Source organism: Crocodylus porosus, unplaced genomic scaffold (genome assembly GCF_001723895.1).
Source record: "Crocodylus porosus isolate Cpor-Errol unplaced genomic scaffold, CroPor_comp1, whole genome shotgun sequence".
NCBI classification, from domain to species: domain Eukaryota; kingdom Metazoa; phylum Chordata; order Crocodylia; family Crocodylidae; genus Crocodylus; species Crocodylus porosus.
In genome coordinates, this window is record NW_017728918.1 from 66,082,189 (window position 1) to 66,095,869 (window position 13,681).

The 13,681-nt window shown below is 41.3% G+C and overlaps 1 protein-coding gene across 2 annotated transcripts in view; it reads right to left on the reverse strand.

Annotated features, from left to right (window-relative positions):
- Nucleotides 1-13,257, reverse strand: part of ME1 (malic enzyme 1) — a 224,079-nt gene extending 210,822 nt beyond the window's left edge. The window contains exons 1-2 of one of the 2 annotated variants that reach the window (XM_019537683.1): nt 13,121-13,257; nt 922-1,071 (exon numbers count right to left, since the gene is read on the reverse strand). In XM_019537683.1, coding sequence (XP_019393228.1) covers nt 922-1,071; nt 13,121-13,251 — 281 coding nt within the window. In that variant the 5' untranslated portion in view covers nt 13,252-13,257. The remainder of the gene's footprint in view (nt 1-921; nt 1,072-13,120) is intronic. The other variant, XM_019537684.1, reaches the window with a different exon arrangement.
- Nucleotides 13,258-13,681: the final 424 nt, after the last annotated feature.

Sequence of the window (13,681 nt, forward strand, 5' to 3'; positions counted from 1 at the left end):
GTCCGGAGACAGGGGGCAAGCTGCCTGCCTCCTTACCACCTCCATACCACCTGTCCCCCTAACTGCTTTCCCTGCTGCAATGGTGGTAATGACAAATTTAAGATGACCTTCCAATAATTAGATACTATACCTGAAAAATAATGAATTTATAATTATTGGGGGGGTCATGTTATATTCAGGGTTATCTTGGATTCAGATCAATATGGTATACCTGCTGAGAATTTCGTCCTTCAAATCAAGATGATTACTTTAATAACTCAGTAATACTTTAATTATGTAGTTTCAATCCTCCATGAAAACTATTTATAATGTCAGAAAGCAAAACAGGACAGTCCTTGTTAATATCAATGCTGCATACAGAGTCAAGTACTCAGACAACTTAAAACAAACAACTTCAAAAAAAACCCTAACGCAATTCTAAATGTTGCTTGGCAAGACTAATAGGAGAGATGTTACTTCTAAACGGTACAGGTGCTGTACCACTGCATATTTGTGGTCCAAATTAAACTAGTTTAAAAAAAGAGAGAGAGAGAAATTGCTATAAAAAGGTCTGAATACAGTCCTTTTCCAACTGGTTTCTTCTTCTTCACTTGGTTAATTTTAATTTGGTTTGGGGTCAGTTCATCCTTCTGTGGGCATATGAAAAACACAGTTGGGCTGGTAAGAAAACCCTATTCAGCTTAGTAAGATTGTAACATTTATCTATGTCTTAACATATTAAAACAACAGTTTAGTAGTGCAAAACAATACAAATTACAATTTGATGTAAAGTAAAAGTGTAGTTAATGAAGTCTGAATTAAATCTAAAATATTCCAGTTTTGAATTACATTCAACTATGTCAAGGGGAAAAAACCCTGCAGAAACCTGCCAAGAGAAGAAAGAGATACAATTACTTTTATTTGAAGTATAAACTTACATACCTTGGCCTCCGAAATGCTAAACCATACAGTTGGCAAGCCAGACCCACAGTGGGAGTATAAACAATAGGCATGAACTTTTCAATGTCAGAAGTCAGCACTTTATAGAAAAGCTTTTCATTTCGATCCTGAAGGCCCATTAAGAGAATGTATCTGTGGAAAATTAAATATAATTAGACAGGCATCCAAGTGATCATCTAAGAGGTCATTTAAAAATAATACAGAGAGAGGCTCAGATAATTAATTAAAAGTCTGATTGTTGAATAGTCTTTTTTCTGGCGTACCTCACTGAAACTCTACCAAACATTAGTAACTTAAATACTTCAGACTTGAAGGATAACAAATTGAAGCCAGACGGACAGAAGCTGAAACCATTGTAGAAGTGACATATTCAGCACACTCAGGAACAGAACTAATCTCCATTAGATATTACATGGATTTAAAATAGCAGGCCAGTCAAAACTTAACCCACACTGGTCCATTTTGAGTCCGATACTTTGGTGGCTTAAAAAAGGGTTTTTTCTCTACTTTGGTTTTCTATGAAATTTCTCCCAATCCAAGGTAAAGGGTGCATCTGTGCATGCATGTGCATCTGGATGCATCTCATTCTTCTAACAGATTTCAAATACTTAAATACTGGAACACAAGCAATTCTGCCATTTCTGCAGTTTTCAGTAGTTCCTAATGAAGTCCATGGTGTTTAATCAATAACAGTTATGCATTTGAAACAGTTGCATAATCATTCTAAATTAGGGCAGTGAAAATAAAGAATGAGAGTCAGTCTGCTTTCCTCCACCTAATGCAACACTGATGTTGGATAAAGTTACACAGCTCTTCTGTGGTACTAGCAGGGAAGCTTATCTACAGAGAGGAGAAAAAAAGTTCATTTAAAAGCTGGTGGTCATATCCTCAAGCTATACTAACTTTACAACAGCTGAGATTCTGCCCCAAAACTGTCATTTTTAACAAGTGCTGGAAATGTTATGAGGACCTTAACCTGACAGATATATAGGCAGTCCTCAGACTTATGACACAATTGGTTCCTGAAAATCGCACCTTAAGTCGAAATGTTGTAACTCGGAACCAATTTTCTCATAAGAAACAATGTTATAAATGGGGGATTGGTTCCTGAACCAAGGCCCAATGCCCTATTATCACCAAAAATACCCCAGAATTTTGGACTTAAACAATTATAGATGAGTAATATAGCTACATTAATGTATTTATATTGTAAATAGCAATCATCTTGATTTGGAAAGACTTTTTTGAAGTGAATTTGCTGGACTTTAATAAAGGCTCTTGGTTGGACTTTTTGAAAGGTTCTTGGCTGGAGTCTTCTCAGGAGTCTTGGCTGAAGGTTCTTCTAGAGTCTTGGCTGCTTTCTTAAAACAAGTGTCCAAGGCAACATGGACAGATGTACTCCAGGGAGATAAGCAACACAGTGAACTTGTTCGCTGGCATGGTGTCACATAGGATCAAGCGTTGTTAAGTTGAAACTGATGTCAAAGTTGAAACAGCATTTCAATTTATAATCGTTGCAAGTGCGAAACATTGTAACTCAAAACACCTTAAGTCGAGGACTGCCTGTACTCATTTACTTCAGGTACAGCAAAATTAGTTTTTCTTTTCTTAAACAGCACAAATAAGTTGTGTTTACATTAAAAATCCCACCACAAAACATGAGAATATCTTCTTCACAATATAGCTGTACTTAAGTCTAAAATGCTTATTACTCTGTTGTGCAAACGCTTTACAGCAGACATATAAAAAAGGAGAGCATATAAATGCATCTATCTTAAATTCTCCTTCCAAAAATGTTGTAAAACCATTTCAACGTGTATCTATAAATGTTCTCCTTTGGAGATTTTATTTATTTTAATGCCTTACCAACATGCATTGTCAAAAAACTGCCTTCAGCTACACAGCAACAAAGATTCTTCCCAATCCAATTTGTTTCACTGAAATGGAAGCCTTTTGTTTTCCCCAATTTACCTCTGTAAATTAAACATAATCTACTTGGGACCATTTCAATGCAATTTAAATGTCAACAATTCTTTCACATTAAAATAAATTATTGTTCCCAAAGGCATGGGGAAGATAGAGGAAAAAATACATTAATGAATGTGGAAAATCACTTTAATAACATACTAGTTAAAAGACAGTATAGAGTCTTGCCCTAAGAGTGGCTCTGATGCCCCCTGATAGCCAAGGTACTCCTACCTCCCCTCAGCTCCTTGGGATATCTTCCCTTGTTGGTCTCTCCCACTAGGCACCTCAATGGATATTTTAATCAGGAGATCTGGGATCAACATAGTGGCCTTTAGGGCAGCCATCGTGGTGGTTGAGGCGGGTGGGGTTTGATGTTGGGTGGGTGAGTCTTCTTACGTCTTGGACTGTGTGACAGGGCAGGACTTCCACTTCCAAGACTACAAATTCCCCTCTCAAAAGGGGTACATCTAGGGCAAGGGGAAGGGGTTAAGGGTGGGACTTCTGATCCCAAAACGACAGCCAGGGAGTGGGGCTTAATAGTTTGACAAAAGGTATACCCTTGTGGCCCTTGACAGCTGAGCAAAAAACTCATTAAGTAGCCCTAGAGCCAAAATACCTGCCCACCCCTGATCTAGTCCAACCCCCTGCTCAAAGCAAAACTATACCAAACTATGTCATCCCAGCCAAGGCTTCATCTAGGCAGGTCTCAGAAACCTCCAAAGATGGAGATTCCACCACCTCTCTGGATAACCTGTTCCAGTGCTTTACTACCTTCCTGGTGAGAAAAGTATTTCTCATTTTTTGGAAAAAAAAATTTTTTTCAAATGCATTTTCCATATACAGACTAGGAAGCATCCATATATGTCATCCCACCAATCTCTGTCTAAGTAACATGCATCTTTAGACTCTCTTGAATTAAAAAAATAAATCTTTACTCAAAAAAATCATTCATAACTGAAATTATCACTATCCTAGCATTTACTCTGAAGCTGTCTCATTCATAATTAATTATGATCAATACCTTAGTTTATAAAAAATGCGTCTTTGAAGATACGCAATTCATTTCCACAATTCTTGAAGAGTGACACAAGGAGAATTTATTATGCACAAACTGTGTTGGTTTATGCTGGAGTACTCAGGCACGCATGGAATCCAGGTGAATGAAATAGTATCTAGGTTTCCAAACACTAATCCTTTTTATTATTATTATGTTTTTCTTTGAAATCAACTGGTGCTATTTAAAACCTCCAAATGATCTTTTCATGCTGCTATCCTACTATTTAGGCCAATCCTGTTTTCTTGTGAGATTTTCCGGAGAAGGAATTTTTAAAAAAAAAATTCCTGGAAGACTCCAATTTGGAAATCAAACTGAATTTGTAATCTGTATTTAACCACAAAAAGATGTTTCAAGTTCATTTTTCGGTTTTCATTAAATACTGTTGGTACTAGATTAAGACGTTTTTAACGTAGCCATTTTTATATGCAAGCTATATACTAAAATGCTTTCAAAAGGTGACTATAGTGTAATTATAGCTATAGTCAAATGTGACAGATATTAATACTCAACAACAGCTCACCTACAGCCTTGGATATAAACATTTGTGCTTGAATAAAAAAAAAAAATACGTATGCTTATAAATACTTATATGTATAAACCCATTATAAGCATACCCTATGTTTTTAATTTCATGTTAACACACATCCACTGTGTATTGTACTACTGAGTTTGGTTTTTTCCCCCCTCTAGAAATAGCAAAACTTCATTAATATGAAATAGCTTATTTCTGACAGGTAAAAACAACTAAGTAATTCAGGCCTGAAGAGATATTTGGAAGAAGCAGCAGCATTTCCTTCAAATGCATTTGAAATACAATATACTACACTGTTTGTAACACATGAAGAATTGTTTGCCAACATCTATCTGATCTACAAAGCACAGCCATACAATACATTTCAGAATTATGCCTTCTGTGGCAGGTCCATATAAAGTGGTATTACATAAAATGTTATCACAATTTAAATCATATTTAAGTTAAAATATGGACTAAATTATATTTTATAAAGTGCTATCCTGAACAGAATGTGCTCGACTGCAATAAAATACCAGCCAAAAGAAGCATATTTTTATCCACAAATAAGAGTGGATTTAATTATTTACTAGATAATTCCTGCAAAAAAATTCAGTAAAAACAATGGCTGGCATAATCTTGCAAATCCAGTGGCTAGATTATATCTTCAAACTGTGTGAAGAGAAATCCTAGCTCTGTTGAAATCTATAACAAACTCCCATTAACTTCAATAGAGACATGATGCCACTATGGACTAGTACAGAGGTCTACTCCACTAAATATCCTGATTTTTTGCTGGAGCTGATGTTGTCATGGAAGGAGCAAAAATATAGAATATCAAAAGCTATCTACCCCAAGAGATATTAGAGGTAACAAAACATGTTCCAGTCCTTCAGACTTCAAGAAAATGAGGGACTTGTCTTTGTGGAAATGGGTGGCATAAAATATAGGTATATAGGAAGACACCATTCCTAATGCACATTCAACAGTGCCCAAGTGTACCTGCCCTTTCAGAGAAAGTTCTGTCCTCAGTTCTGACTGAACTACAGTTAATGTTTTTCTGAAGTGCTTGTTTCATTTTTAGAACACTCCTTTATCCTGCATACAGGACTCCCAAGAAATCAAGCACTAAATTTGTTTGCAACTAGGAATTCGATCTACACGCTTAATGGACATAATACATAATGTGGCACAGTGCAGCTGAAGCTCAGTGGCTATATTCATACCTATCATTGTCACTATAAGGCATGACCTCTCTTTTTGTAACACTACTATACATTTCTTAGATTAGAACAGAGTAATATAGGCTGAGTCATCTTTTACATTCACATAAATAACCTTAAAAGTAATCCACTCCCCTACACCAGGAACATATTACTGACATTAAATATATGTTATTATTTCCACAGTATTTTTATGTCCTGTGTTGTATACACGTTTAGAAAAGAATATAGTTTTTATAATAATACTCAAGGTAAGAAATAATGAAAAATCTGCACAAAGTGGGCTTCTTTTCCTGGGAGGCTTTTTCCCCTCATATTCCTATATTCTTGTAAGTAAAAGCAGCATAACCCTTCAGAGCAATAAAACCTAAAAAGATGCAACCAAATCAAGCAGAAGGGCAGATACATTAACAATCTTCTTCCCATTTCACTTATCAACATGAAACAAATTAAAAATAATATGAATATATTCAAGTTAGATATTATATGCCAGCCTATCCAAAAAGTCCAGTACTAGTTAGAGATAAAACTGAAACAACAAATCACTAACAAAAATCATAGAAAAAGATTTTCCAAATTAAGAATTTAAAAGAGAATTATATTTCATTAACCTCTTACCTATTCACAAATCTAGTATATGAGAAATGCAAACATATACTTAATACTGGTTTGCTCCTAGTGCATGAACTATTGACAACCCAAACCACAGCACACTGCAAGACAGCAGCAAAAACCAATATTCACCTAGTACGACAATCATACCAGAAAACTGCAACAGGCTGCAGACACAGTTGGCGAATGTCTCCTGTCCCAGGGGCCAAGGTAACAAGGGACACTTACCTGAAGCCCAGGACAGGAGAGAGGAAGATCCGGAGGGAAAACTAGCGTGGCTCGTTAGCCGCATCTTTTTACAGCAGCGGCCAACAGCTGACAGCAGCGTAGAATGCTGACAAGGGGATTTAAAAATGGCAGCCGCCACTCCGGAGGCAGCGGATCACCCGGAAATCAAGCAGTGGGCCGGGAAAGCTATGGCGAGGGATCCCTGGGACAGGCCACGCCGAGCTGGAGTGCAGGAGGGAGAAGCAACCCAGAAAGGAAGCCCGACGACAGGGACGCCAGTGGATCATGCCAGAAGCAACGGATCGGGTGAGCGACAGAAGATCGGGATGACCCAGGAGGAGTCCAAGGACGCCCGAAGTAAGTTCCAAGACGGTGGGTGCGGGACACACCGAAGAGGGGCGAAGGACCAAGAATCACCGGGCTGAAGGGAGATCAGGGCACCAAGACCAGCGGATGTCGGGTAAAGGAACAGGAGTGGGGCAACTGGAGAGCCACTAAGGGGGAATCCCTTCCTCTCTCGTTCCAGGCTAATAAGGATCTGGTGGAGGGATAGCAATATAGTTAGTAACTACGTGTGGGGAGAGTCACACCGGGTGAAGGGCTTGTGGCATGGGGTCTATAGAGGGGACAGCTGAGGCTCCGGTGCAGGCTACTGTGAGGGGGGTCGACCTTAAGGTAGTGGTATCCCAAGGACTGTGGGATCAAGTAAGAAAGCCGCGGTAGAAGCCGGCGGAAACAGCAGAGCAGGCTTGGGGAAGTGGAGCCCAGAGGTGGCGTGAGGCCAGGGTGTAGGGGTGGCGGAGCCCCGTGTGCAACTGGCGGTCCAAGCCCGGGCCACCGAGGGACCCGTGAACTAGCCCCGCCCCACTAAGGAAACACCAAGTCCTGGCAGGCGAGAGCGGGGTTTGGTGACGCGGGAGAACGAACACCCACAGAGACAAACTGGTCCGGACAGGGGGACTGGCCACCAAACAGGAGAGCAGAGCTCCCAGGAGTGATATAAGGCGGCCCATCGGGGACATCTCCAATTTAAGATGCAACAGGCAAGGGATGCAAAAAGCTCTAAAAAGCAATATAAGAGATTCTGCAAATATGTCAGAAGAGAAAGACCAAAAAAAGTATAGATCCTTTACTGAATGCAGAAGGCTATCTAATTATGTATAATCCGGAGAAATCTTACAAAGTCATCTACCTGATACTGAGTACAGTTGACAGCAAAGATTGGCTCTCTGCTCCTTCCCGAAAGGAATAGAAAAACAAGTTAGGGATTACTTAGAAAACCTAGATGTTTTCTAGTTTGCAGGGCTGGATGGAATTCACCTTAGGGTACTGACAGAATTAGCTGAGGAAGCTGCAGAGCCATTGGCTCTCCTCTGACAACTTGCAGAGACTGGGTGAGGTTCTGGATGATTAGAAAAGAGCAAATATGAAAGAGAAAACTAGGCCACAGTTTCAATTTCTTCCCTTTAAGGAGGATCCAAGAAATTATAGATCAGTCAGCCTGACCATCATACCTGGAAAGATCATGGAGCAGGTTGTCAAGGAATCTATTGCGAAACAGCTAAAGGAGAACGTGATCAGGAACAGCTAGCATGGATTCACCAAAGAGCAAATCATACCCGACCAACTTGATTTCCTTCTAAGACAAGGTGACAAACTTTGTATGGAGGGAGACCTTTCCTTTCCTTTTTCATGTCCTTTTGCAAAGGTATTTAGCAGAATTCACAGATTTGTTAGAATCTGACAGGCTGAGCTGTCAGCTTGCAACCTCTGGGCTAACAACTGTGTGCCTAAGCGCCTGTGGCACCCCAGTCCCCCTTGACTTTAGCGAGGCTTTTGACATGGTCTCCCACAATACTCTCATTAACAAACTAAGGAAATGCACTGGATAAGCAAACTGTATTTGACGTGAATACATAATTGATTGGATCATGGTGCTCAATGAGGGTAGTGGTCAAGCGCTGAAACAGGCTACTTAGAGAAACTGGAATTACCTCTTGGGAAATGTGATAAACAGCCTTCAACCATTCACATATTTGTTATAAAAATGGATGGGGAGACTATCCTCTATGGCTGCAGGGGACAAAATGAGGAGCAATGGTCCCAAATTGCAGCAATAGAAATTTAGGCTGGATACCAGAAAAACTTCCCATGAAACTGGCTAAACATTGGAACAGGCTACCTAGAAACATTTTCAAAAGCAGGTTAGGACACTTGGCTGGAAGGGATAATTTAGTCAGGGATGATCCTGACTTTAGCAATGGGCCAGCTAGAATGTCTTCATATGAGGTCCTTTCCAGCCCTACTTTCCTATGATTCTGTGATCTCTGCCCAGGTCACCAAATTTGCTAGGTATAAGTCTGCCCTTGATAAAACATTTTGCAGGAAGTGTTCTTGGCCAAGGAGCACAACTCATAGAGGAGAACTTGGACATAAGGGACAGAAGCATTTCCAAACTGAAACAATTGTTTTAATTTGAAGTATTTCTGTTTGAGGATATTCATTTGTTCCAATGAAAATTCAATGCTTTCCACAAATGCAAAATTATAATAGTCTCCCTGTCACCACCCAGTTTTCTATCCAAGCAGCTTTGACAAACAATTTACCACATTAAATTTTATAAACTGTCTTTAGGTCCTTTGTTGGACCCCTGCAAACATCCTTCAGGCTTTAAGAGCTGTATGTCCTAAAAGCTAGAGACATTAACCAGGCTAATAACACCAATATCATCTGCTATTACCCATAGACAATGCTGAGATAAAAAAAACCTAAAAACATCTGACAACACTATATCTGTCTTTGGAACTAGATCATGGCTTAGCAATGTACAACACCATCCAATACAATCTGGTCCACAGAGGTACAGAGGGTGATCACATGGTCTCAGCTGCCCATTCAAGCCCTGCCACCACTGTAGCCCTGTCACCATGGCTGTTCCACAGCAACAGTGACAGACTTGTATGCCAGCAGCTTCAAGTGGAAAGGCTGATCAAGGAGGAGAGCAGAGATTCCCCAAGCAGCCCCCGCCACTACCCCCTGGCAGCAAGGGTGACAAGGCTGTCTGTCAGCAGAGAACTTCAAAAGGGGTACAAGTACAGCAGACCTTCAAAAGGCAGCAGGGGTGAGAGGGCTCTTTGCAAATCCCATGGAACAGCAAGGACTCACTGGGAGGAGCGAGAGGGGAGGGGGAGAGGAAGAAGAGGGTCTATAGCCCTCTATCAGACCCTGATAACATGCTTACAGATGTGTGCCAGCAGGCAACAGTTCTTATACAGCCAAATTCATTAATGGATTTCAGTGGAAGCTCTGTCCAGTGTGGACTAACTACAGAACTGTGTTTCACACAGCCTTCTAAAAATAGTTATGATCAAAGAATGATGCATTCATTTTAAAACAGTCATTCACATCACAGAGTCTAGGCAAAGTAGCAGGCCCATACATAGGGGAAAACACAAAAGCAGCAAGGATTAAACAGATGTAGCCTACGAAGGAGACATCTTCCCTCTTTTGACCCCTCTTCTACTTGCTATAGAAGTAAAGAAAGTGCTCTCCTTGGATGCTCCCAGTTATTCCAGGTTATTTGTATTGCATTCTTTTCTACATCTGGCCACAAGCAATGATATAAAGCAAGTCACTAGGCAGTTTGAAAAGAACCAATCCATACAGCTGCACATAGATCATTCATGCAGGAAAATGGAACTGCTCCCAAAGGGAAGGTTTGGGGTTCCTCAGGAAAACTGCACTACAGGTTTCCCTTGATTTATGCAGATCCCATATATGCAAATTCGCTCTTATGTGATCACCCTTTTTCTATCCAAATTCCTCCTATGCAAGGTAAAAATCACTCATGCAACTGGGGCTCCATTTCTCCCCACTCACCCGAGCCCCTGGGCTGTGCTGTGCCGGGGTGCAGGCAGGTGGTATTAGCTGCTCCTGGGTCTACTGCAGCAGCTGGGGTGAGTGGGGAGAAGCAGAGCCCCAGGAGGTTCAGAGCATGGTGCAGCCCAGCAGCTACAGGCAGTTGGCATTAGCTGCTCCTGCAGGGACTGGGGTGAGCAGGAAGAAGCAGAGGTCCTGGGCTGCAGCAGGCAGCAAGGCAGCAGGAACTGTGAGTGGGTGCAGAGCACAGGAGTACAGCCCTTGCTGGTATATGACCCCCTGGGAGGGCTGTGGAGCTGCCCCGGGGTCATGGGCCCCCAGATTTGTGCGTGGAACAACAACAGGCTGCTGCTGCAAGCTAGGGTCAGCAGTGCCACCAGACCACCGTCAGGCAGTTGTGGGGGAGGAGGGCCACAGCAACTTTGGGGATGGAAGAAGGCCACCTCCCAAAGCCACCGCTTGCCTCGAGCACCAGGAAGAGTCCAATGCTGCCGCTGGCCCCAGCCTTGCTGCAGGAATGACGTGGTGGCACCGGGAAGGGGGCTAGTGCCACCCCAAAATTCACCACAGCCCCCCTCCAATTTGCCCGCCAAGCACCAGGGAGAGCCCAGTGGTGCTGCCAGGCCCGCCTTGAATTGACAGCCTGCTGTTGGCCTGCACCCCCCCTGAGAAGAGCCTGTTCTCTGGGAGAACATGAAACTTAAAAGGCAGGTTCCCTTGATTTTTATGTGGTAGATTTCATGTAGTTCTAAATTACAGATACTTTATTTGATTGAGGAGAACAATTAATAATCGTCTAATCTTGCACATTTCAGTGGGATCATTAGTAAGATAGTTTCTAAGTTTAGTGTAAGTTTTGTCCCTCCCTGATGAGTTTGTAGACAGCCACAAGATCACCTCTCAGCCTTCTCTCGCAGAGGCTGAGATTCAGGAAGAGATTCAGGTCCCTCAGTCGGTACTCATAGGGTTTTTTCTGTAGGCCTTTAACCAGACACATTGCCCTCCTCTGAACCCTTTCCAGGTTATCTACATCCCTCCTGAAATGTGGCACCCAAAACTGGACACAGTACTCTAGCTACAGCCTGATCAATGCCGCATAGGGGGGAAGTATCCCCTCCCTACACCTGTTTGTGATGCACCTACTTATGCAAGAAAGAGTGCAGTTAGCTTTCATGTTCATTTTGGAGTTGACTACAACTCTGAGATCCCTTTCCACAGTTGTGCTGCTTAGAATGGTACCTCTCAGGCTATAGGAGTGTTGATGATTCTTCCTCCCTAGGTGCAACACATGGCACTTATCTTTGTTAAACTGCATCCTATTCTGTTCCGCCCACTTCCCCAGCCTCTCCAAATCCACCTGGATTTGCTCCCTGCCCTCTAGTTTGTTTACCAACCCCCATAGTTTGGTATCATCTGCAAACCTGGACAGGGTAATTTCTACTTCCTTGTCCAAGTCACTAACAAAGATACTGAACAGTACTGGTCCAAGTACAGAGCCTTAGGGGACTCCAATGCCCACATTTCTCCAGGTAGAAACTGACTCACCCACCACCATGCTCTGGGTGCGTCCCATAGGCCAATTTTCCACCCACTGGACTGTGTAATAATCTACATTGCAACTGTTTAGTTTATTTATAAGAATTTGGTGTGACACTGTGTCAAAGGTCTTTTTAAAATCTAAGTAAATAACTACCTCTATTCCTTCATCCAAGCAATCAAATCATCCAAATCATTAAGGGGTTAGAAACGGTAACCTCCTCAGGTCACTTCCAGCCCAGCTTTTTTAGGATTGGGGAATTGAAAAGGTTCCCTTCTAATACAGTAATTTAAAACAAAACAAATACAAAAACACTTGTGTGTGATACGTTCTATATTTCTCATCACCTGTACTTAATATTAAGGATGTTATTCTTAAAGCAGAACTTTGTCTCAGGGAAGTTTATTTGCTCCTGCTGCTTATTTCCTGTATCGATTTTTTGATACAATAAATTGATTTAAATTGAGAAAAGCAGTTGGAGCTGAATATTAGTAAACTGATGTTACTAGTACAGGCATACTTCGTTTTATTGCGCTTCACTTTATTATGCTCAGCAGATATTGCGCTTTTTACAAATTGAAGGTTTGTGGCAACCCTGCATCAAGTAAGTCTATCAGTGCCATTTTTCCAACAGCATTTGCTCACTTCGTGTCTCTGTGTCACATTTTGGTAATTCTCACAATATTTCAAACTTCAGCAACCACCACCTTGATCAGTCAGCAGCCATCAACATCGAGGCAAGACACTCCACCAGCAAAAAGATTACGACTCGCTGAAGGCTCAGATGATGGTTAGTTTTTTTTAGCAATAAAGTATTTTTTAACTAAGGTATGTACGTTGTTTTTTTAGACATAATGCTATTGCATACTTAATAGACTACAGTATAGTGTAAACATAACTTTTATATGCACTGGGAAACCAAAAAATTCGTGTGACTCGCTTTATTGCAATATTCGCTTTATTGCGGTGGTCTGGAACCGAACCCACAATATCTCCGAGGTATGCCTGTAAACAGATTAGAATAATTAAATAGTAAAACAGGGAAAAATATGCATCAGTCCATAACCATCCAGGATATTCCTTCCCTCTGAAATACCAAGACAAAGAAATAAAACAACAGAACTATTACTTGGGGAAAAGGATAAGGTTAGTTAGCAGTACTTTACCTGTCTAGGTCAGATGCCTGTCTTTCAAAATTCGTGAGAATCCTTAAAACCTGGACTTCTTGACTAAGAAAGCAAGGTGGCAGTAGTCCATGAATATTCAACTGTTGTCTCTCTTCCAAAGTAAAAGCCATGCCCTGTGTAAAAAGCACATGATGTTACTTGTAAGATATCTAAGGAACAAAAAGAAATCAAATATCAAAACATTCAAGTAACTGGGGGGAAAAAATACCCCTCTATCCTAGGAGTTGAGGGCACCATCATTTCTTCTTCAGACAACAATGCATTATGTAATATCAAATCTGAGCCAAAGTTTTAAAAATGTATTTTCATATTTTGAGATTTTTGGAAGTCATTTCCACAATGCAGCAGCTTTCTCTCAGCATGGAATAAATCAGGGGTGGGCAAAATACATCTGGCTCACCAGGCACTTTCATCTGGCCCACAGTTCCCACTAATGAATTGTACTCCACCCATCCCTTCCACCCACGAGGATGGGATGCTGCTGCCGCTGTAGCAGTCGCCAGGGGGACCTCCTCAGCTCCCCTGGCATCCCGGTCACTC